Source organism: Leptonychotes weddellii, chromosome X (assembly GCF_054177405.1).
Source record: "Leptonychotes weddellii isolate Sample4059 chromosome X, ASM5417740v2, whole genome shotgun sequence".
Taxonomy (NCBI): domain Eukaryota; kingdom Metazoa; phylum Chordata; class Mammalia; order Carnivora; family Phocidae; genus Leptonychotes; species Leptonychotes weddellii.
The window spans coordinates 98,301,600-98,325,655 of record NC_138385.1 but is presented as its reverse complement, the minus strand read 5'-3'; the positions used below and the strand labels follow the sequence as shown (position 1 = coordinate 98,325,655).

The 24,056-nt window shown below is 45.5% G+C and overlaps 1 protein-coding gene across 1 annotated transcript in view; it reads left to right on the top strand.

Moving 5' to 3' along the window:
* The window catches only part of TLR7 (toll like receptor 7), a 23,540-nt gene extending 1,262 nt beyond the window's left edge, over positions 1–22,278 (top strand). The window contains exon 3 of the mRNA XM_006733443.3: positions 17,299–22,278. Coding sequence (XP_006733506.1) covers positions 17,299–20,448 — 3,150 coding nt within the window. The 3' untranslated portion in view covers positions 20,449–22,278. The remainder of the gene's footprint in view (positions 1–17,298) is intronic.
* Positions 22,279–24,056: the final 1,778 nt, after the last annotated feature.

The following is a 24,056-nucleotide window of genomic DNA, read 5'->3' as shown; positions in this document are numbered from 1 at the left end:
AAGCCTCGGTAGAGTACTGGGTTCTGTTGCCTGCACGGAAGGGACTCGTGGGGATTTATAGCCAAGGAGCAGGGTGGGGGTCGGTGGATGGAAAATGACTAAGGTGAAACATCAGGGGTGGGGGTGGCTTCTGGATAAACCGACTTGACAGGATTCTCGCTGCAAGCAGGCCAAGGAGATCAGCTATCACCTGGAGGATGGGAGGGGCTGAGGGATTTGAGCAGATATCAAGGATGATCAGAGATCAATGGTGAGGGAGTCTGGAGAAACTGACCTAACCAGACCTATGCTAAAACTGAGAAGACCGATACTTAAAGCCAAGGGTCAAGGCCTAGTGACTGCGAGGAGCCTGAGTACACGGCCTTACCTTCTCTGTCGAGGCAGAACATTCTAATACCTCTCCAGGTGCTTTCCAGGGCCACCATGAGGCTCAAGTCACAGAATAGGTGTTCAGGTTCTTTGCGAGCAGTGTGAGCTGTTAGGGATGCCGAAAATTAGTCAGAAAAAGATATCAGTGGCCTTTTTCTGAAATTATTTTGTCACCCAAATGAGCCATGATGGAGTACATTCAGTGGGAACCCATCCTGATTTCTAGATCTGAATGTGGGCACCATGGCTCATTTTGTGCCTGAGGTCTAATGAGGAGTTAACCCCGGGGGGACTGTGTTACAAAGGAAACAACTGCTTATAGTTTCATTTCCTAGAAACTCAGATGTCTATTTTTATGCAAACCCATGCCCACATCTGCCTTTGCCCCTTAAGGGATGGAATGAGGGCACTGGTAATAATAAAGACCGGTCAGGCGTCATGCTAAGGGCTTGATGTCTAGGGTTCTGTTGCAGTTTCCAAAGCAGCCTCGTGAAGCCCAGATGAGGGAGCTGGGGCTGCAGGAGATTAAGGAGTCTGAGTGGTCTTGGCTGGGCGGCCTGACTCCGGGAGCCGTGCTCGAGCCCCTCTGCTCTCTGCACCTAGACCAAGCCCGACACACACTGTCGCCCCGGAGACACTCGGAACCTGTGATACCTTACTCCTGACGAGAAAAGGAGCACTTGGTAGATCTTTTATAAGAAAAGACTTGGAAACAATTTTCAAAAGAAGAGATACAAGAGGCCAGGAAGCACAGGGAAATTATTCGACTGTATTAATAGTTATATGTCCTCTCCTTTGATATGGAAACTCCACTTCTAGAAGCTCTCTTAAGACATGATCAAGGATGTGGCAAATTATCTATGAAGGTTGTCTATTCGGCATGGCAAAGAGAGTATCTCATGTCGAATGTTGGGGAGGGATTACTTAATTGTGGTCCTCCATTAAACGATATGTTATACAACCATCAAATCATGTTTTAATTAATTAATTAATTTTTAAATATTTATTTTAGAGAGTGTGTGCAAGCGGAGGGGGGGGGCAGTGGGAGGAGCAGAGGGGAGGGAGAGGGAAAGAGTCTCAAGCAGACTGAGTGCAGAGCCCGACGTGGTGCTCAATCTTAGGACCCTGAGATCATGACCTGAACGAAAACCAAGAGTCGGACGCTCAACCAACCGAGCCACCCAGGCACTCCTCAAATCATGTTTTTTAAAAGAACACTGAGACACATAAGTACTTATAATATAGTGGTAAGTGAAAACAGCAAGCTAGAAATTGATAAGTATCATATATTCCTGGTGTTTTTAATGTGCACATGCTAGATGCTTACTCGGTGTTGGTTAATCTGGGAGGATGGTTTACATGAACACGTGTTACCTATTTTTCTTAATAGTTTCGCAAAATGCATTCTAACCATTTTACAGTTGAGAAATGAAAATTCTCATGAGGTAAAGTGATTCACCAAAGTCAGAGAGCTCTAATGTGGCAGAATAAGAATTGTTCTGGGACACCTGGGTGGCTCAGTCGGCTGAGTGTCTGACTCTTGATTTCGACTCAGGTCATGATCTCAGGGTCATGAGATCAAGCCCTGTGTCAGGCTCCCCGCTCAGCCCGAAGTCTGCTTGAGATTCTCTCTCTCTCCCTCTGCTCCTCCCTGCTCCTCCGGCTCGTGCTTGCTCTCTTTCTCTTTCTAAAATAAATAAATCTTTAAAAAATAAAATAAAATGAAATCTTTCCATCGACAGAGCCCTAGCTAAGACTAGAATGCTTCTCACTATGCGAAATAGACACAGAAATGCGGAGATCAGTATTTGAAAGCAACATGCCAATGTGTAACCGTGGCTAAGCGGTTTTAAAAGCAAAACCATTATTCTGCTCTTAACTATAGCAGATTTCTCTGTGGCCAAGCAAGGAGGTAATGAGAAATTTATTTACTAAATGGATCAAACCTGATCATTTAAACATTTGAAAGATTGTGCTAAAATTAAAAACCATCATTACAGATGAACCAACCAGTGTCTTTGCACGCCAAGAGCAGATCCCTTCTATCTCAGAAGCTTGCCAAAGCTGAGGGCTGAGCGGCATGTTGTGGCCACGGCCCATACCCCACTTGCCGCCTATGTTTGCACAGCCTACAAGCTAAAAAGTTTTTATGTTTTTAAGTGATTGAAAAAGTCAGAGGAAGAGGGCGCCCGGGTGGCTCAGTCCGTTAAGCGTCTGCCTTCGGCTCAGGTGATGATCCCGGGGTCCTGGCATCGAGCCCCGAGTCGGGCTCCCTGCTCAGCGGGGAGTCTGCTTCTCCCTCTCCCTCTGCCCCTCCCTCCCCTGCGTGTTCTCTCTCTCAAATAAATAAAATCTTAAAACAAAAAAAAGAAAAAGTCAGAGGAAGAATACTATTTCATGACCCATCCCAGTTACGTTAAATCCAAATTTCAGTGCCCACAAATAGTTTTATTTGTTTAGATATTGTCTCTAACCGCCTTTGCACTGCATGGCAATCTCCTCGCTGGTTGAGTAGTTGTGATAGAGCCTAGATGGCCTGCAAAACAGAAAATATTTACTAACTGGCCCCTTACAGGAACGTGTGCCAATGGTGGTGGTTTATGGGAAGCAAGCAGACAGGGTGTAAGGTCAAATGAGATTTTTTTTTTTTAAAGATTTTATTTATTTATTTGAGAGAGAGAGAGAGAGAGAGAGAGAGCACGTGACAGGGGGGAGGGTCAGAAGGAGAAGCAGACTCCCCGCTGAGCAGGGAGCCCGATGCGGGACTCGATCCAGGGACTCCAGGATCATGACCTGAGCTGAAAGCAGTCCCTTAACCGACTGAGCCACCCAGGCGCCCAAGGTCAAATGAGATTTAATATCTTCTGCTCTTTGGTGCCTGTTGTGATGTGTAATAGCTGTCGAGTTGCTAATTTATAGAACGACTACTTTATATCATTTCATTCTTTTATTTTGAAAACTAGGTCTGTTGGGCTAAAATGGTAGGAAATAAATGATGAAAAGTCTCTATTTTTAGAGTAAGTCGGTTGTATCCTTATACTTTTTTTTTTTTTGGTTATATAATGAGACTTTGACATTTGTGGTAATTACACTTTACAGAGATTAGCCTATAATTAGAAATCTTCTGAATTTGCAAAAAAAAAGGGGGTGCTATTTTGTCATAAATTTATTAGGGAAATTCCAAGTGGAGTCTCAGTCTATAAAGCAAATAGAAAAAGAAGGAAATCAGAGGCTCTTGAGGTAAAGTGATTCACCAAGGTTAAGTGACTTCCTTATTCCCAGGGCTTGGTTAGCCCCTAGGGTGATGTCCACATCCCTACCTCATTATCAAACAATTTGGTGTCCTGCTGAGTTGATGGGAGTTCCCTCAGAGAGTTCCAGATAGAGAGCACATCAAGTGGGGTGGTCCCGCACAGGAAAGTTTATTTGAAGCAAATAAGGAGACCTTGGGGAGTCACTTCCAAAGCCCCTGAGCAGATGTGACTGGGTTCCTTTTATTTATGGTTAAGATGAATATTCAGAAACGGGAGCTTTGTCGTCCACCGTCAAGGTGGGCTTCAGGCTGCGCGGTACTTAGCCAACGGCCTAAGTACTACATGCCTACAGGCTGGAACCACATCGGTTGACCTTGAGGGGAAAAGGGTTGGCTGAAAAACAAGCTTTCAGCTTTCTGGTAGTTTCAACCTCATTAACCCCATGGGGCACAGTTTCAATATCAACGTGGCAAAAGGTGAGCAAATCCAAATTCACGGGTTTCCGGCAATTGCTCCCCGACTCCTAGCCTCTTCCGTGGCCCTTTGTGATTCCTTTCCAGCTGGGCCTCACCTCTGGTGCAGCCCAGCCCAGCCATTCGCGGGATCCCCACCGTGAGGTGAGACCCCTTGCTTCCCAAGCTTGCCTGAAGCGGGGCCCGCCACCAGAAATACATACTCCAATACCCTTTTCAGCTCGGGACTTGGCTTTTTGTGTGCTGTGTGATCTTGCCCGGAGCTGTCACCCCCTGAAGCCTGGCACACGGTAGCCCCAGGGGGCGCCCCGTCTGTTGGCCTCCTGACCCGTTGGCTGGGTAAAGGAATGGCGGTGAGCATGGTGGTCATTGTTCCTAGGCCACCAGCATCCCCATCTCAAGATGCATTTCCCTCCGTGAGGGATGTGGCTGAGAGGACCGAAATCGAAGCAGAGTGTAGCTCTGCAGAGCCTGTGCGAGAAAGAGCCCAAGGGGAAGGCAAATTACCTACAGAAAGGTGAGGGGCTTGGGGGGGTGGTGTTCCTTGTTGTCACCGGTAATCACAGATTTCCTCGTGTGGCCCCCTCCAGGAGGGCCCTCTCCCCCTTCTCCCCTCTCTTCCACCCCTGCCCTCTCCTCACTTCCTGCTCCCCTGAGCACGCTGCAGCCACGGGCCGAGGACCCCCACGGGCCCCCTTCTCCTTGTGCGCCTCCCCGGCCTTCTGTGCCCACACGCCGTGCCTGCACGCCTCACAGGTGGCCCCGGAGTGCCTGGGCTTACAACAACAGCAATCCTATGCTCTTACGTGTCCTGGGTTCGAGGCTCAGCTGGGCTCCGGGAGGCGGCTCTGGTGCTCGGTGTCTCAGGCCCTGGCAGTCAGTTCCCTGGGGCTGGGCTCCGCTGAAAACTGCCGCCCTCACGGGTGTGGTGGGGCCGGGAGCTCGGCCAAGCCGGGGCTGCTCGGGTGTCTCCGGCGCCCTGCGGCTCTAGCGTGGCCAGGCCTCTACCGAGGCTGGTGGCTCAGGGCTCTAAAGAAAGCGGGGAGACAGAGAGCTCAAGAGAGAACGAGCGCGGGGCGCCTGGGTGGCTCAGTCGTTCAGCGTCTGCCTTCGGCTCAGGTCATGATCCCGGGGTCCTGGGATCGAGTCCTGCATCGGGCTCCCTGCTCGGCGGGAGGCCTGCTTACTTGTGGTGCTGCTCTCCGTGGAAACACTCACAAAGGCCTGCCTGGGATCCAAGGAGGATGGGAGATGTGTCATCAAATGTGCGGACTCTTAACACTAAGCATGGGATTTTTCTGCTCCTAGCTGAGCCGGTCTCCCTGCTGGTGCACTAGGTCTCCTCCCTGCTCTCCTGCTCGGGCTCCACATTCCATTTTCTGTCCTTTACATTGTCATTGTCATCGTCATCCTCATCCTCATCATCATCATGAATGCTTTTTGGTAGGTTTTTTTTTTTTTTTCCCGTTCTCACCAGCATTATAACATGCTGTTCTTTCTCTCCTCCTAAAATAAAATCTTTTGACCCTACTGGCCCTGTGAACGCCTGCCAGTGTCTTTGTTCCCCTTTGTAGGAAATTTCCCAGAAATGTTTGCTGTTTCTTTCTTTCCTTTTTTTTTTTTTTTAAAGATTTTGTTTATTTATTTGACACAGAGAGACACAGCGAAAGAGGGAACACAAGCAGGGGGAGAGGGACAGGGAGAAGCAGGCTTGCCGCCGAGCAGGGAGCCCGACGCGGGGCTCGATCCCAGGACCCTGGGACCATGACCTGAGCCGAAGGCAGACGCTTAACGACTAAGCCACCCAGGTGCCCCTGTCTGCTGTTTCCAATCCCTCGTTCTTCCAAGAACTTTCAAGTCCTATTTTATTTGGCTTCACCTTCAAAATATATCCAGCATCTGGCAAGTTCTCGTCACCTGCACCCTCGCCAGCTGGGTCTGTTGCTTGAAATCCTGCAATGGCCTCTTGACTGGCCTCTGTCCTTCCACCTTTGCCCCTCATTGTCTCTTCTCAACACAGCAACCAGCATGAGTCTTCTAAAATGTAGGTCAGGCCGTGTCACTCTTTAGCATTCCACTCAGTAAAAACCACCATCCTTCCTTGGAATGGTTGGCAGGGCCCGGCATGTGTGATGCAGGGCTGGGGGCCCCCCGCTTTGACTTCATCTCCTGTCCTTCTCCTCCCCTTGTTCCAGGCACACCAGTCTTGTTAACATCTTTGCGAATATTCCAGCATGTTTTCCTCCTTTGCATGAGTCTTGTCCCTCTGCCTGGAATGCTTTTCCCCTGGATAGAGCTGCATGGTCAACTTCCTCCTTCCCTTGAGATCTTTGCTCAAATGTCTACTTCTCAGTGATGTCCACCCAAACCACCCCATTTATGGTCACAAGCCCGCCTCACATGCCTGACCCCCTTCACTCTGCCCTGCGTTTTCTTTCTAACCCTTATCACCTGACATCGATATGATTATTACAGTTCTATATTTTTCAGTTTATTATTTAGAGAACATAAGCTTTAGGAACAGGAGGAATCTCTTCTGTTTGGTTCACTGATATGACCCAACACTTAGAAGTGGTACCTGGCATGTAGCAGGTTATCAATCAGTACTTGTTGAAATGTTCATTTTTCACCATTTCCTTCCACATTGTTATGCTAAGGTTTTATTACTTGCTCTGTAATGTTTAAAATGTTTTTAAGATAAAAGCAACACATGGCTTTATGAAAAAAAAAAACAACTCAAGGAATAGAGGATATCACATGTTCTTGCACTCTCTCAAATCAATCAATCAATCAATCTTTAAAAAAAAAAAGTCTAGGGGCGCCTGGGTGGCTCAGTTGGTTAAGCGGCTGCCTTTGGCTCAGATCATGATCTCAGGATCCTGGGATCAAGCTCCCTGTGGGGCTCCCTGCTCAGCAGGGAGTCTACTTCTCTCTCTCTCTCTCTCTCTCTTTCTCCCTCCCTCTGCCCCTCTACCCTGCTCATTCTCTCTCTCTCTAATAAATAAAATCTTTAAGAAAAGCTCTAAATGGCACAATATGGAAACATTACAATGCTCAGATTCCTTGAACTGAAATGGAAATAAACCAAGACATAGGCAAACATGCCAAGTGCATTTGCTATAACTATATGAGGTAACTTGAAGAGGATTGGTCAGCATGGAGTTGGGCTCTTAGTTCAGTTGCCTCTCTGATCGCTACCTCTTCATCAGTGAAATGGGAATATTTATATGTCCTTTCAGTTTCACTGTCAGGGCTCAGTAATATCAATACTGTGTCTTCTTTAGCATCTGACATGTCATAAGCATGTGATAAAAGGCAGCCGTTATGAAAAAACAAAAATGACTGATGACTGCTCAATGTGAATTCTACATTTTCCATTTTAACAAAAAGGTGATTTACTGAGAGAGGAGAACACCTGTGCGTACACAGTCAAACATTCCCCTTTTAACCATATTTAGCTCGCTAATTGAGCCTCCAAGTTTACCCAGTGTACTTGCCTGTGTAATTAGCTGTGATTCACAGCCAAAGCTGAGCTCATGTCATGGTGTCTTCTGTCACTTTACAAATCAAATTACTGAAGGGTGCGTGTCTTTAGGCAGTTGTTGCCAAAACAAGCAAAACAAAATAATGTGGATTCTTTGTATCAGATGAAAAAATAGGTCTGGCTCAACACCGAGTGAACTCTTTCTAAAGACTTTTATTTATTCATATATTTTAAGTAATCCCTACACCCAACATGGGTCTCAACCTCAACCCCAAGATCAAGAATTAGATGCTCTACCGACTGAGCCAGCCAGGCACCCCTTTGGCATCAGGTGAACTCTTACATTACCATTAGTTGAAGCTAAGGTCCCCACTTTAGTCCGAAGCAGGTAGTTCCCAGTGGTCTGAAAGGGGACATTTCCACACTTAAGGAATAAAAGAAAACTTCACATCTTTCTAAGACTTTATTTATTTATTTATTTTAGAGAGAGCGAGAGAGAGAACGAGCAGGGGGAGGAGCAGAGGGGGAAGGAGAGGGAGAGAATCTCCAGCAGACTCCGCGTTGAATGTGGAGCCCGATGCGGGGCTCGATCTCACGACCCTGAGATCATGACCTGAGCCGAAACCAAGTGTCAGACACTCGACCGACTGAGCCACGCAGGTGCCCCAAAACTTCATATTTTTCAGTCATCTTCTCGAGAATATCTTTTAAATTTGGAAGCCTCAAAAGGTATTATTTCTCTTTAAAAAATTTAGAAAGGTTTTGTTCATTGAGTCCATTTTTCTTTCCTCCTTTGCTTGATCAGAACCCAACCTCTCGGGGCACTTGGGTGGCTCAGTCGTTAAGCGTCTGCCTTCGGCTCAGGTCATGATCCCAGGGTCCTGGGATCGAGCCCCGCATCCGGCTCCCTGCTCCGCGGGAAGCCTGCTTCTCCCTCTCCCACTCCCCCTGCTAGTGTTCCCTCTCTCACTGTGTCTCTCTCTGTCAAATAAATAAAATCTTAAAAAAAAAAAGAAGAAGAACCCAACTTTTCGTTGCAGTTATCTTTCCCTTTGGCACCAATTGTAGAATGCGAACTCGCTGGTACCTCTGAGTTCCAGGCTCCTGGTGCAGCGGCAGGAGACCTGCCGCCTGCCATAGAGCATCACAAGGGCCAGCTGGGCTGGGGCTCAACTATGGAGCATAGGGTGTGCCTGTTCCCAGGAGAGACAAAGGATCAAGTAGGGGACCTTCTGCAGTTTCACTTCCCATGGCCTTCCTCTGACACTGTCCCCTTTCCTTCTGTGGCACTTTTCCCACTTTACCCCTTCCTTTTAGAGGTCCCAAGCCCTCCTGGTGTCTCCCCACTTCCTTGCCAACAATCTGACCTTTGGAATACTTTACTATTTATGATCATTCAATATGTGTCTTCCATGGGATTTTAAGAAAGTTCAAAGCCTTGATTTATTCAGCAGATATTGATCTCATGCTCACTCTGTGGCAGGCATCGTAATGATAGAGTGCGTGTAAAGGCAAGCAAGGTTCTGGACCTAAGGTCGTTCACCACCCAGAGGGAGGAATGGTGTGTTGACATGGAGCCTTCTAGAAAGGTGGTATAACAGAGCAGCCAAGAGTGCAAGCTCTGTGTCTGGATTGCTTGAGTCTTACCTTGGTCCGGTTCTGTAGGCTCTGCATTTCACTCACCTCATTGCAAACAAACGTATTTCTTAGAATCACAGTGATGATGAAATCATTTGCTAAAGGCTGTTGGTTGAAACTGACGACATGTGAACAGACTTACAGGCTTTGTAGGCAATATAATTTCTTCTCATCTTGGCAGTCTTAGGTTGAATTTGCTTAGAGTTAATTCTATGCACAAGTTTAATACAGCCTAAGATTTTGTCTAGACCAGGGGTTTGCAAACTACTGCCTGTGGGCCAAATCTGTCTAGCCACCTGTGTTTATATGGTTCATGAGCTAAGGATGGTTTTTACAACTTTAATGAGTTACATTCTAAATGGTAATTTACATACCCACATAATAGTCTCAATTTTGCCTAAAATATTTACTCTCTAGCTCTTCACAGAAAAAGTTTGCCATCCCTTGGTCTAGACCAGTGTTCTCTAATAGAACTTTCTGCAATGTATCTGCATGCTCGGACACTAGCCTAGTGCCTACTGTGGCTCTTGAGCACCTGAGGTATGGTTAGTGTAACTGAGAAACCAAATTTTAAAATTGCATTTAATTTTAATTAATTTAAATTTAAATAGCCACATGTGACAGGTGGCTATCATATTAGAGCAGCTCCAGACCATTTTAAGTGTAAAGATTCTGTATTCTGTCAATGTTCCTCAGTCTCAATGTAATCAACTCCCCAGAGGCTGTATGAGTCAAGGCAAGGCAGCATTCCTAATCAGATTCTTTGCGCTAGACTGGCTTCCATTGTCTGCTGGAAAATACTTAATGGAAAATGCTTGAAAAATGCATGTGAGCACACACTTATGTTCTCTTAAGGCTGCTATTGACTCTGTCCATTCATCTGCTTTCCTTTGGGGTAAAGCAGGAGGCTTTTTCAGCCCTGCAAGGCCCCAGATTAAGGAAATCTTAATCAACTTTAGAGTTCTGGCTGCAGGCAGACAAAACCTCACTTGGTAGAGCTGCACTTCCTTCCATCCCTGCTTGCAGATGGCTGACTTAAGCCACGGCTCATGCCTCTCCTAATACTGCTAAAAACAGTCAGAAGCCCTCAACAGACATCGTCGTTCCCAGTCTTGCCAAACCATTTACCCTAAGAGTAAAGTCACAAGTCACAGTTGGCATTCTGAGGCTGTCCTGTGCAGCATGGTGACTAGTTAACAGTATTGTGTATTTGAAGGTTGCTAAGGGAGTAGATCTTAAAAGTTCTCACTGCAACAAAAACAGTTGTAACAATGTGAGGTGATGGCTGTTAACTAGATTTGTGATCATTTTACCATGTATGCGTTTATCAAATCATTAGGTTGAACACCTTAAACCAATACGATGTTATATGTTAATTGTATCTCCATAAAACTGGGAAAACAAAACAAAAGTCACAGTTGATGCGTGTTCTGCCTTCCAAGATGGCGTAGGTGATAGTTGTATCAGGTGTTTTGCTATGGTGTGACATGGGTTGCTAGCTTTCCAGCCTCCGATGTCTGAATCTGTCTTGCCCATGGCCTAATAACATCAACGTCACATATTTTTGGTTCTCTCACGAGCAGCAATTTACTTCCAAGTTCTAAATTCTACACTGGCTAAAAGTAGGTTTGCATTTGTACAATAGAAAGTCCAGGGCGCCTGGGTGGCTCAGTTGGTTAAGCGACTGCCTTCGGCTCAAGTCATGATCCTGGAGTCCCGGGATCGAGTCCCACATCGGGCTCCCTGCTCGGCAGGGAGTCTGCTTCTCCCTCTGACCCTCCCCCCTCTCATGTGCTCTCTCTCATATAAATAAATAAAAAATCTTAAAAAAAAAAAAAAGAAAGTCCAATTAACCCTGGCTTAGTATAACAACTTTATGATTTCTCATAAACTCCTAGAGGTCAGCAGTTCTGAGCCATTATTTATACTCTGCTCTATGAGATCGTGCAAGGATCTGGGTGCTCTGGCTCATCTACCTTGTTGCTTCATCATCCCTAGCACATTTTCCTCATTTGCAAAATTCAAGATAGGTGGCTACCACACCCATATTACAAGAAGCTGGATGGAAGTAGACAGGAAGAAGGGGAACAGCCCCACCATTTAAGGACATATCCCAGAAATTGCACATCTCGCTTCCTCTCACATCACATTGGCGTTAACTTAGTCACGAGGCCATGCTTAGCTGCAAGGGAGTCTGGGATATAGACTCTTTTTCAGAGTGGTGCATGTCCAACTATTAATGGAGGCTCTATCACTATGAGATGAAAGAAAGGGGACAAAGATATGGGGAGATATTTAACAATCTCTAGCTTCGATGAGGATGATAAAAATAACAAATGTCAGAAAATACCATGTGGAATAAGAACAACATACAATTAAGCTCCACATACACAAGCGTCAGCATCTTGTCTGGAAAGAACTAATGGTCTTTCCACGTTTTTAGTTTAAATCCATATTTTTTTCTCTCCTCTGCTGTGTTTTGAACTCTTTAAGGGCAGAGGCTGTGTGTTTACTGCCCCTAGTAGGTATTCAATAAATATTTGTCAAATGAAAGAATGAATATGTCAGTGGAATTCTGTTACATTTTTTAATAAATTTTTTCTCACCAGTTTTCGGTGCAATTCCTCGCTAAGGAATTGTTGGGGAATTTTCTGGTCCAGGTCCACTGTCTTGGTCCTGGGCAGTTGTCTGGGTCCTTGGTGTGTCTTGTATTGTTGTTTCCATGTCTGCCATTCTCTTGGAGGGGGCTCTTCTGTTGAGCACAGTGGCTGCTTCACAAGGGGACATGGGTAGTGGGGTACCAAGCCAGGACTGGGAGCCATTTCTTCCAACCCTCAGTCCGGAGTGGTGTTTCACAACCTCATGTATAATCAGGGCAGTAGAAGATGAGAAGAGGGAGTGACTACTTCTGTCTGGGTTGATCCCAGAGAGTGTCTTGAAGAAGACGGGTTCGAACTGGGCAGTAGAAAACAAGAGCTCCTGAAACCTTTCTCCCCAAGGAATCCTCGGGCAAATAGACGAGACAGAATGTTATCTCTCGGCAAGTCCGGGGCTGTGGCCTAAAGCAATCTACTCCAAGGAGAAATTTGTTGGAAGTATTTTGCTTTATTTCATTCATGCACGCATTCATTCTTCTATTCATGTATTTAGCAAACATAATGCAACACGAATTAACTGCCAGGCATTGTTTTACACAAGGACACACAAAGCCGGGCTCTCTCAGAGCTTATCTTCTCATGCAGGATAGACATTAAACAAATAAGCACACAAGTCATAAGCACATAAACTACTGGCAAGATAATTTCTGATGGTGCTAAGGGCCATGAAGGAAATAAAGCAGGGTGATCTAGTACAGAGTACATATACCTCTCTGTACCTCAGTGGACTCATCTGTAAAATGGAAATTAATAATAGAGGTCCACAGTTCCAAAATCCCCAACCTGAAAGCTTTGTCTTTCAGAGGGGGTGAATCTTTTTTTTTTTTTTAAGATTTTATTTATTTATTTGAGACAGAGAGAATGAGAGAGAGCACATGAGAGGGGGGAGGGCCAGAGGGAGAAGCAGACTCCCCGCCGAGCAGGGAGCCCGACGCGGGACTCGATCCCGGGACTCCAGGATCATGACCTGAGCCGAAGGCAGTCGCTTAACCAACTGAGCCACCCAGGCGCCCGAGGAGGTGAATCTTGATCTGAACTGAACAAGCTAGTTCTTTTCTTGCTTGGGTGCTTGCGTGCGTGCTTGCTTGCTTTTCTTGATGTCCCTCTCTCCCTTCTCTCCTCACTTAGTGTGGAGAGTTCTTTGTTTCACTGCACAAATTTTTGTGTGTTTGATTATGGGATGGTGCCCTGGGCCTCAGTAAGGATATTATATAATATGTGGATACATATATCATATTACCTTCTAAGATCTGAAAAATTCTTAGTTCCAAAACACATCTAGCCCCAAAGGTTTTGGGTAAGGATTGAGGATCTGTAGTACCACTCACATGTGGTTATTAAGAGGATTAAATGAGTTAATATATTTAAACACTGCAAATGATGCTCAGAATATAGTAAGTGATACCTAAGTTAACAAATGCTACTGTCACTATCACTAGTATTACATGGGAGGGTATTGGATGAGTTGGCCAGAGAAGGTCTGTCCGAATATGTGTTATTTGTGCAGACACCTAAGGGATGAGAATGACCTGGCTACAGGAAGAGGAGGAGAAAGATAATTTCAGGAAGAGGGAACAGCAAGTGCTAAGACTGGCTCAAATGCAGAACAGAAAACAGGCCAGATGTCTGGCATGTGGTCAGAGTAGGAGAAGGATGGTTCAAGGTCATGGAGCTAGGCTTGAGTCAGAACATGCATGATATAAGCAATAATAAAGATTCAAAGTGTAATAGGGAGTCATTGCAGTTGGTGTGATTCATGTTTATAAAGACTATTCTCATGCCATTTGATGAATGAATTGTAGAGGAGAAGGAGAATTGGGTGGACCAGTTAGGAGTCTCTTGCGGTAGTCCAGGTAAGACCTAATGGCTAATGGCAGGAAGAAGGTGCTAGTAGACAAGGGGGAAGGTGGACAGGTGCCAGACAAAGGTTAGAAATGAGGGAGAAAGAAAAGACTTTCTGATTAATTTTTCCTTCTAGTTCATACTATGTCCATATGCAGAGGCTAAAAATTTCACAGTCATTGTCGCAGGTGTGTTAACGGGCAGGGTTTGCTGGACCCAGCTCCTACAGGACTTCGCGAATCAGAGATGTGGGTTGGGGGAGGACAGCCGGTTGTTAAACATTTACTAACACACCGCTGTTATTTTTTCTATAATTGAACTGCCTTCATCTTAGAGCATCTACTTCCCCCCATCATAGAAATACTTAAACTAGGTATATTCTGGAAACTCGGTGTGGTGATTGCTGTCACTTCGTGTTTTTACCTCCGCTAATTCAGGGATCCTCCCAGTTCTTCCCAGGAGCTCATCAAGGTTAGTGGGAGTGGGATCAGAAGAGGGCACCTGGTTCACAATTTGTCCTTTATTTATTTTGGCCCCCTTTGGAATACAGCACACCTCCCAGGTCCACAGTAACGCCCTTAGCAGCATTACTTATTACCTTCTGATACTGGGGTTCATGAACCCATCATGTCTTCTGACAAAAGCATAGCTGGAGATGGGGTCCAGGGTCTGGGATCCTATAATCAGGGACCATAAAAATAGCTCACTCTACTTCCCTCCTTTTTCCATCTTGGCTCAACCCCTCTTCCCTGAGTGATGAACATTTCTCTTAAATCTTTTTTTTTTTTTAATTAATTTATTTGACAGAGAGAGACACAGCGAGAGAGGGAACACAAGCAGGGGGAGTGGGAGAGGGACAAACACGCTTCCCGCTGAGCAGGGAGCCCGATGCGGGGCCCGATCCCAGGACCCTGGGACCATGACCTGAGCCAAAGGCAGACGCCTAACCAACTGAGCCACCCCGGCGCCCCTTTTTCTCCTAAATCCTTGAGTAAAGTTCATGCTCAAGGGAGACAAGCCATATTTATCTAAGGGCCTCCTGTACACCCTGGCCTAGTGCCATATCTTCCCAGGGATCTGAATGCTCTAGATTGGGAGGTAAAGCCTTAAAGGATGACTAGAATTCTGCTGGGTGGAAATGGCAGAAAAGAGTAGTCCAGGTGAAAGGATTTGCAAGTAAGGGAGCTACAAACTGGGCTTGGGTTAGTGACTAGAGAAACTGGTAGGGGCAGTGTATCAGGGAAGCCTGGACAAGTAGATAGGGGACAAAGTATGGAAGACTTTGGATGCCATGATAAAAAGTTAGGGCTCATTCTGTAAAAAAGAAGGAAAAAAATCATTTTAAAGACTTTAGAGTAATGTCATCCGATTAATGTTTGGGAAGTTTAATGGTTAGGGTGGATTCGAAGAGTGAGAGCCTGAGGACAAGGATGAGGTTTTACAGTGGACCAAGGGTGGGATCATCTCAGCTGAAATTGTGTCAGCTAAAATGGCGAAGCAAGGAGGATGTCAAGAAGGTCAATGAAGAATGTCAACTGGACTCAGTGAATGGTTTTGATGATGAGGAGAAGACAAGGTGGTGAAAGAGAAAAAAAAAAAAAAGACAGTGTTGCACTTCTAACCTCAACAAACTTTAGGCACATAAAGATGTATGAAGAAGCTCTCGAGATCCTTCTGAAACATCTTGCATTAGAGGAAAAAAAAGCTGAGGGAAAATTTGCTTATTTATTTATTAGAGGAATTAAGGAAAGTAGGCATTTGGTTTATTAGATATCAACACAATTGGCTGATTCAGTCAATTGGGATGACAAAAACATTAATTGATTTAGAAGCCTGTTGTAGAGACACAGGCTAGATCATTCCATGGGTTAACACCAGTTAAACTGAAACCAGTGTTCTGGAGTAAAATATTGATAGAAATCCTGAAACTTGAGGGCAAGTCCCTGGTTAAACCACCCTCTAAGGCAGGGCCAGTTCAAGTTAATATGGTGACTAGCATACCACCTTTTAAGGTCTTTCTCCCCAGGGTCCCCTTGTCTCTCATGCTAAACCTGGTTGCCCAAGAACCACCATTATGGGTAGGTTTCCATATGTCCCAGTTTGCCTGAGAGAGTCTTGGTTTTCTGCCTATAGTCTTAGCATAAGTATTACTAAGTCCCCCTTCCTTTCATTCCCATAAGTATCGTCGTTGATCAATCAGGACTCACTGAGGCAATGCCCTGACTCTCTGCTCTCTCCTTTCCAAATTTACGTAATGTAAAGCCAATGTGTAGGGGAGATGTTCATCCCCAAATCATCTTGGATTTCCAAAAACAATCCAAGAGGAAAACAAGCTCATAGAACGGCAGCGCCAAAATGGGAGTTGAGTGTCCTGGGGCAAATCCGCTACTATTGCTGAGCTAGGTCTTCAACTATAAAATGGGGATAATGGATCTCTTAATTTTTCTACTTAGAATATTAAGAGGATCGGGGCGCCTGGGTGGCTCAGTTGTTCAAGCGACTGCCTTCGGCTCAGGTCATGATCGTGGAGTCCCGGGATCGAGTCCCCACATCGAGTCCCACATCGGGCTCCCTGCTCAGCAGGGAGTCTCCTTCTCCCTCTGACTCTCCCCCCTCTCATGCTCTCTCTCTATCATTCTCCCTCTCAATAAATTTTTTAAAAAATCTTTAAAAAAAAAGAATATTAAGAGTCTTGAATATTGTGAAAGCCTCTTGTAATATGTACCAGAGCAGGTTTATTAGCAAGCAAACAGTAACTGCACTAAAGTCTTTTTTTTTTTTTTAAGATTTTATTTATTTGAGAGAGAGAGAGTGCACAAGCAGGGGGAGGGGCAGAGGTAGAGGGAGAAGCAGGCTCTCCGCTGAAGACGGAGCCTGATGTGGAGCTCCATCCCAGGACCCTGGGATCACGACCTGAGCTGAAGGCTGACGCTCAACTGACTGAGCCGCCCGGGTGCCCTGCACTAAAGTCTTAATGTGTCATTCTTCCCAGTATATTTTTGTTTTAATATTCCTTCATCCACAAATTTCAGACTTTGGCAGCTAGTTGATAGCTCCTTCATTGTACTATTTTAAATAACAGTGAATAGGAAAATGCTGCTTCTACCACCTTCAAAGCTATGGAATCGAAAAGCTAACATGCTAAAAGCTAAATGTGTAACTCGATTATTATGAACCTCCGTAGTAGGGCAAGTACAGTCATGGGGGGTGGGGAGATGCCGTTTAGGCAATTGAGAATAAGACCTGGGTTGTTTACTTTATTTTTTTTTTAAAGATTTTATTTATTTATTTGAGAGAGAGAGAATGAGAGACAGAGAGCATGAGAGGGAGGAGGGCCAGAGGGAGAAGCAGACTCCCTGCTGAGCAGGGAGCCCGATGCGGGGACTCGATCCTGGGACTCCAGGATCATGACCTGAGCTGAAGGCAGTTGCTTAACCAACTGAGCCACCCAGGCGCCCCTGGGTTGTTTACTTTAAACTGTAGCAAAAGAGAGGCAGCAGATGGGAAATTTCAAATCTGATTCTTGGTATGTTCTAGAATGACTTTGAATGATGATGATTTGGTCTTTCTTATGCTTTCAGGTGTTTCCAATGTGGACATTGAAGAGACAGTTCCTTATCTTTTTAAACATAATCCTAATTTCCAAACTCCTTGGAGCTAGATGGTTTCCTAAAACTCTGCCCTGTGATGTCAGTCTGGATGCTCCAAAGGCCCATGTGATCGTGGACTGCACCGACAAGCATTTGACAGAAATCCCTGGAGGTATTCCCACCAATGCCACCAACCTCACCCTCACCATTAACCACATACCCAGCATCTCTCCAGCCTCCTTCCACCAGCTGGACTATTTGGTCGAGATCGATTTCAGATGCAACTGTATACCTGTTCGACTAGGGCCCAAAGACCATCTGTGCACCAGGAGGCCACAGATTAAACCCAGAAGCTTTAGTAGACTCACTTATTTGAAATCCCTTTATCTGGATGGAAACCAGCTTCTAGAAATACCTGAGGGTCTTCCTCCCAACCTGCAGCTGCTGAGCCTTGAGGCCAACAGTATCTTTTCTATCATGAAAAATAACCTAACAGAACTGACCAATATAGAAAAGCTCTACTTGGGCCAAAACTGCTATTTTCGCAACCCTTGTAACATTTCGTTTTTCATCGAAAAAGATGCTTTCCTAAGTCTGAAAAATCTAAAATTGCTCTCCCTAAAAGATAACAATATCACATATGTCCCTACTACTTTGCCATCTACTTTAATAGAACTCTATCTTTATAACAACGCCATTGCAAAAATCCAAGAAGAGGACTTTAATAACCTCCATCAACTGCAACTTCTTGACCTAAGTGGAAATTGCCCTCGTTGTTACAATGTTCCATTTCCTTGTACGCCCTGTGAAAATAATTCTCCCCTACAGATCCACCCATCGGCTTTCGATGCACTGACAGAATTACAAGTGTTACGTCTGCACAGTAACTCTCTTCAGCATGTGCCCCAAAGATGGTTTAAAAACGTTAAAAAACTGAAGGAGCTAGATCTTTCCCAAAACTTCTTGGCCAGAGAAATTGGGGATGCCAAATTTTTGTATCTTCTTCACGACCTTGTCCAGTTGGATCTGTCTTTCAATTATGAACTTCAAGTCTATCGTGCAGCTCTGAATCTGTCAAATGCATTTTCTTCACTGAAAAATCTGAAAGTGTTGCGGATCAAAGGATACGTTTTTAAGGAGCTGAGCAGCCATAATCTATCCCCATTACAGAGCCTTTCCAATCTTGAAGTTCTTGATCTTGGCACTAACTTCATAAAAATTGCAGACCTCAGCCTATTTGAACAATTCAAAACATTGAAAGTCATAGATCTTTCAATGAATAAAATATCACCCTCAGGAGATTCAAGCGAAGTTGGCTTCTGCTCTAGCACCAGAACTTCTGTAGAAGGTCATGCACCTCAGGTCCTCGAAACATTACATTATTTCAGATACGACGAGTACGCAAGGAGTTGCAGGTTCAAAAACAAAGAGACTCCTTCTTTTTTGCCTTTTAATAAAGATTGTTACAGGTACGGGCAGACCTTGGACCTAAGTAGAAACAATATATTTTTTATCAAGTCCTCTGATTTTCGGCATCTTTCTTTCCTCAAATGCCTAAATTTGTCAGGAAATACCATTGGCCAAACTCTCAATGGCAGTGAATTCCAGCCTTTAGTGGACTTGAAATACTTGGACTTCTCGAACAACCGGCTTGATTTACTCTACTCAACAGCATTTGAGGAGCTACGCAACCTGGAAGTTCTAGATATTAGCAGTAACAGCCATTACTTTCAATCAGAAGGAATTACTCACATGTTAAACTTTACCAAGAACCTAAAAGTTCTGAAGAAACTGATGATGAACTACAATGACATCGCTACCTCCACCAGCAGGACCATGGAGAGTGAGTCTCTTAGAATTCTGGAATTCAGAGGAAATCATTTGGATGTTTTATGGAGAGATGGTGATAACAGATACTTAAAATTCTTCAAGAATCTGCTGAACCTAGAGGAATTAGACATCTCTGAAAATTCCCTGACTTTCTTGCCTTCTGAAGTTTTTGATGGCATGCCTCCAAATCTAAAGACTCTCTCCTTGGTCAAAAATGGGCTCACATCCTTCACCTGGGAAAGACTCCAGTATCTGAAGAGTCTAGAAACTTTAGACCTCAGCTACAACAAGCTGAAGACTGTCCCTGACAGATTATACAACTGTTCCAGAAGCCTCAAGAAACTGATTCTTAAGTATAATCAAATCAGGCATCTGACAAAGTATTTTCTACAAGATGCTTTCCAGTTGCGGTATCTGGACCTCAGCTCAAATAAAATCCAGATTATCCAAAAGACTAGCTTTCCAGAAAATGTCCTCAACAATCTGGAGATGTTACTTTTGCATCACAATCAGTTTCTGTGCACCTGTGATGCTGTGTGGTTTGTCTGGTGGGTTAACCATACAGAGGTGATCATTCCTTACTTGGCCACGGATGTGACTTGTGTGGGGCCAGGAGCACACAAGGGCCAGAGTGTAGTCTCTCTGGATCTGTATACCTGTGAGTTAGATCTGACTAATCTGATTCTGTTCTCACTTTCCCTGTCGGTGGCTCTTTCTGTAATGGTGATTACAACGGCAAACCACCTCTACTTCTGGGATGTGTGGTATAGTTACCATTTCTGTAAGGCCAAAATAAAGGGGTATCGGCGTCTGACATCCCTGGATTCTTGCTATGATGCTTTTGTTGTGTATGACAGTAAAGATCCCGCAGTGACAGAGTGGGTTTTGGATGAGCTGGTGGCCAAGTTGGAAGACCCGAGAGAGAAACATTTTAATTTATGTCTTGAGGAAAGGGATTGGTTACCAGGGCAGCCAGTTTTGGAAAACCTTTCCCAGAGCATACAGCTTAGCAAAAAGACGGTGTTTGTGATGACAAACAAGTACGCAAAGACTGAGAACTTTAAGATAGCATTTTACTTGTCCCATCAGAGGCTCATGGATGAAAAATTGGACGTCATTATCTTGATATTCCTTGAGAAGCCCCTTCAGAAATCCAAGTTCCTCCAGCTCCGGAAAAGGCTCTGTAAGAGCTCTGTCCTTGAGTGGCCAACAAACCCACAGGCTCACCCGTACTTCTGGCAGTGTCTGAAAAATGCCCTGGCCACAGACAATCATGTGACCTATAGTCAGGTGTTCAAAGAGACGGTCTAGCCCTTCTTTGCAAAATGGGACTGCCTAACTTACCCAGGAGAAGGTTGGCTGCCTAGATTTTCCAATAAATGGCTCACTAGAAGGGTGTTTTCCAATTCTCTTAAGACCGGGATGGTCCGTATCAGAGAGGAGAGTCACAGTGACAAAGAAATTGGAACAGTGGACTTTGTATAATGCACTGAGTCATCTTTTCTTATCTCTCTGTGACTCCATTTGCACTTGAGCCTCTCCTTTCTGTTCCTGGATAGATACTATTGGGAGAAGACCGGCAAGGAAGAGGACACGAGGCTCTGATTCTCCCATAACTCTCTTGTGATTATGAAATATACACACAATCTCGAAATACTGAGAAGAATTGCACTTCTACCCATAACAAGTACTGGCGTGTCTAGAAATAGGGTAAGAGATGCTCAGGGTCTGCGTCTATGACATTACAATGTACCAGAGTTAGTGAAATGAAAACAGTCAACTCCTTAACCGATGGCTTCTGTATCACCCAGCGCCCCCTTCTGTGTAGACTGAGAGTTGGCTCCCGATGGGTCGTTGCCTAGGTGCCACTCTCTCTTCGCCGTTGAGCCTGTTGCAGGGTTCCGTGTGGAAATAGTGAAAAACATCTATACCACTGATGGACATAGTGCATTTACACACGGAAAAAATTAAAGTGATCTGCCTTTATACAAAGTGAGGCTCTTTCCCTTTGATGATAATTTACCTGCTTAAATATTGCTATGGACTGACTGTTCCCTCCCAAATTCAGATGCTGAAATCCTAACCCCCCAGTGTGATGGTTTCAGGAGGTGGGCCTTTGGGAAGTGATCAGGTCATGACGGTGGGGCCCTCAGGAATGGGGTCAGTGCCTTATAAGAAGACAGCAGAGACCTAGCTTGCTGTGTTCCCACCGTGCCCGTGTGAGGATACAAAGAGAGGTCAACAGCCCGCAGCTCGGAAGAGGGCCCTCCCCAGAACCAGACAGTGCTGGTACTCTGAGCCAGGATTTCTGTCCTTCAGAACTGTGAGAAATAAGTGTGTGTTGTTCACGTCACCCGGTTTTTGATGTTTCCTTATGCAGCAGCCTGAGCGGACTCAAACAAATATTTTTATCTGCATTGCAAAGTTCTGTGTCCAAAGTAACATTGTCTCATGCAATGGTTCTTTCAGACTGCTTTGCTAACTAATATGGTGTATCTGTAATTATCTGCCAACTTGATCTGTCAACATTAGATGGTTTTGATAGTAAACTCTGCAGGAGGACCCCAGGAACATTTATTTATTTACAGTTATCGGGCAGGGATGACAATTATATGGATTCCTTTACATTGCAGGGAGGAGGAAGGGAGAGGAGAAACCGAGGTTTACAGACCTCAACGCTCAGAAGGCTTCAGTCTTGAACGCCAACTTTCCTACTCAAAGGCAGCAACAGAAAGGACCAAGACATACTGAAGACGCACATACTTCCAACTGGGTCTAAAGTCACAGGAGTTCAACATTTGAAACCCAGTCGCTTGGCTTTATTTCATGAGACTGATTATCTACAGAGGTGTCCGTGCCCTTTGGAAAATAGTGTGCGTGGGTTCAAATCTTAGAGCATTCGTTGGGAGATAACTATGTATGTATGAAATGCCAAAGGTCTGACTTTAAGTATAGTTGTAAATACACAGTATATGCATTCTTTCCAAAGGACTTGTGATCAGTAAGGATTACAAATTCCCAAATCAGTCTCTCGAATGAATAAAGACATAAGCTGCTAGAACCAACTATTTGACAACGTCTTTAAAGCTTTATTGTACTTAATAGATGCCTTTCTTCTTCTTCAGTGAAAACAAAGATGCCATAAAACTTGGCTCTTGGCCATCATAAAGCTTCTTCGATTAAAACACATCAACACATAAGGTTGAATCGCTTTTGGTGATTTATAAACCATAAAGCACTTGAAGACAGCTTAAACATCTTGTGAAATGGATTAAGAGGAAGGGAAACTGAAAATAATGCATCTCAGAAACCACAGCATATTTTGACAATGAGGTTATGTACAGGCTTTGTTGTAGGAAACAACCAAAAGCACATCGACAGATGGTTTTCATCTTAAATTCTTTGTAATCTTGGGTAGTCACTCTCTGAACCTTCAGAGGGCCCTCTGTGGACTTCTCTACGACTAGAGCTACTAACTCAGGCTACCAGGAGCGCATGACTGCCAGGTCCTCTCCAAAGCCCTGAATGTCTTGCTGCTCGGCTGACCCGCCTCTGGTGGGCTCTACCCTGGAAGGGACTCTCGACTGTCCACATGAATCCCACTCCACTGTCAAGGCTTGGCCCCCAGCTCCTTTCCCCCCTGGACTTGCGAGGTTGTGTCCTTCTTCCTCAGGCGCATCCTGTGCCTCAGCAAGACTTGGGATCCAAGTCTTTGTGGGATCCAAGCCAGGTGGGGTGGGGGGACATTCGGCAGGGCAAGTGTTATAGCTGAGAAAAGGCAAAGCAGGCGTCTGCTGTCTCTAGAGGAGAGAGGGGATGAGCGTGATCATAGCCCTGTTCCTGCGTCAGGGTCTCCTGGCCCCATCCTCACATCGAGCGTGATCATAGCCCTGTTCCTGCGTCAGGGTCTCCTGGCCCCATCCTCACATCTGTTTCCAGCTCTGGACACTCCTAGAGCTAGATGGTCTCTTAAATGTAAACAGAAAGTATAGAGCACGTTGGGGACGGGGGGGCGGGGGATGGTGACCTGAGAACCTGGGCATGTCGGTCCCCAGGCTCCCAGGAAACTAAAAGCGTAACAAGGACACACGCCCTTCCTTGTGGGGAGGCTACCCCCTCCCCCCAAACATGCTTTTTATGTACTTCCATCTTCTCCTCCTAACCAGGATGAATGGAAGAAACAGGTCGTACATCTGGCTGAATTTTAAAATGGGGGTGGGGATAAGGTTCGATTTGTCCGCCGCCTCTTCCGCACCTGCTAAAGTGAGCAGATTGACGAGACAGGCCGTGGGGGCACATCCCTCCTTGGAGCTTTGGGTGCCCGTATTCAGGAGCAGTTGGCATGGGACACACCGCCAGTCACCTCTGCTGAAGATTGAGCCCTTGACCCTAGGAACGCTGGGGACCACTTGTAGCTTCTGAGGCGCAAACAGCAGTGGGGGAGGGGAAGTCAAAAAGGGCTGTGCTTTGGAGAGCCCCAGGACCGAAAATTAACTCCTTTCACTGAGTTAATGTGATGCAGGAGAACAGGAGACCAAGCCACCACCCACCCACCCAACAAAGTGAAAGGGAAGGGTAGAAGGGAAAGAGTCCCCAGGTCACGACGCACTCGTGCAGACAGCAGGGCGGGCTCACGCTGTTTTAGCTTTTTCCTTCTTTTGCCTCCCCCTGCCTCTCAGTTTCCTCTTTGGCTTTATGCGCCCACAGCGAGCCTCGGATAACGCACACGAGCGAAGAGAAAGAGCAGTGGCTGCAGGTGGGATCCTTCTGTCTGGAAGCGGTGGTTTGGTGTGTAGTGTTGGGTAAAACCGGATCTCCGTGCCACGCACCCAGAGTAAATCCCCACCTGCCTCGGTGAGCGTGACCTTGTACAGTCGGCTCCGTGAGACCTTCCCCAGGGGACACTGGCCGGACTCTCT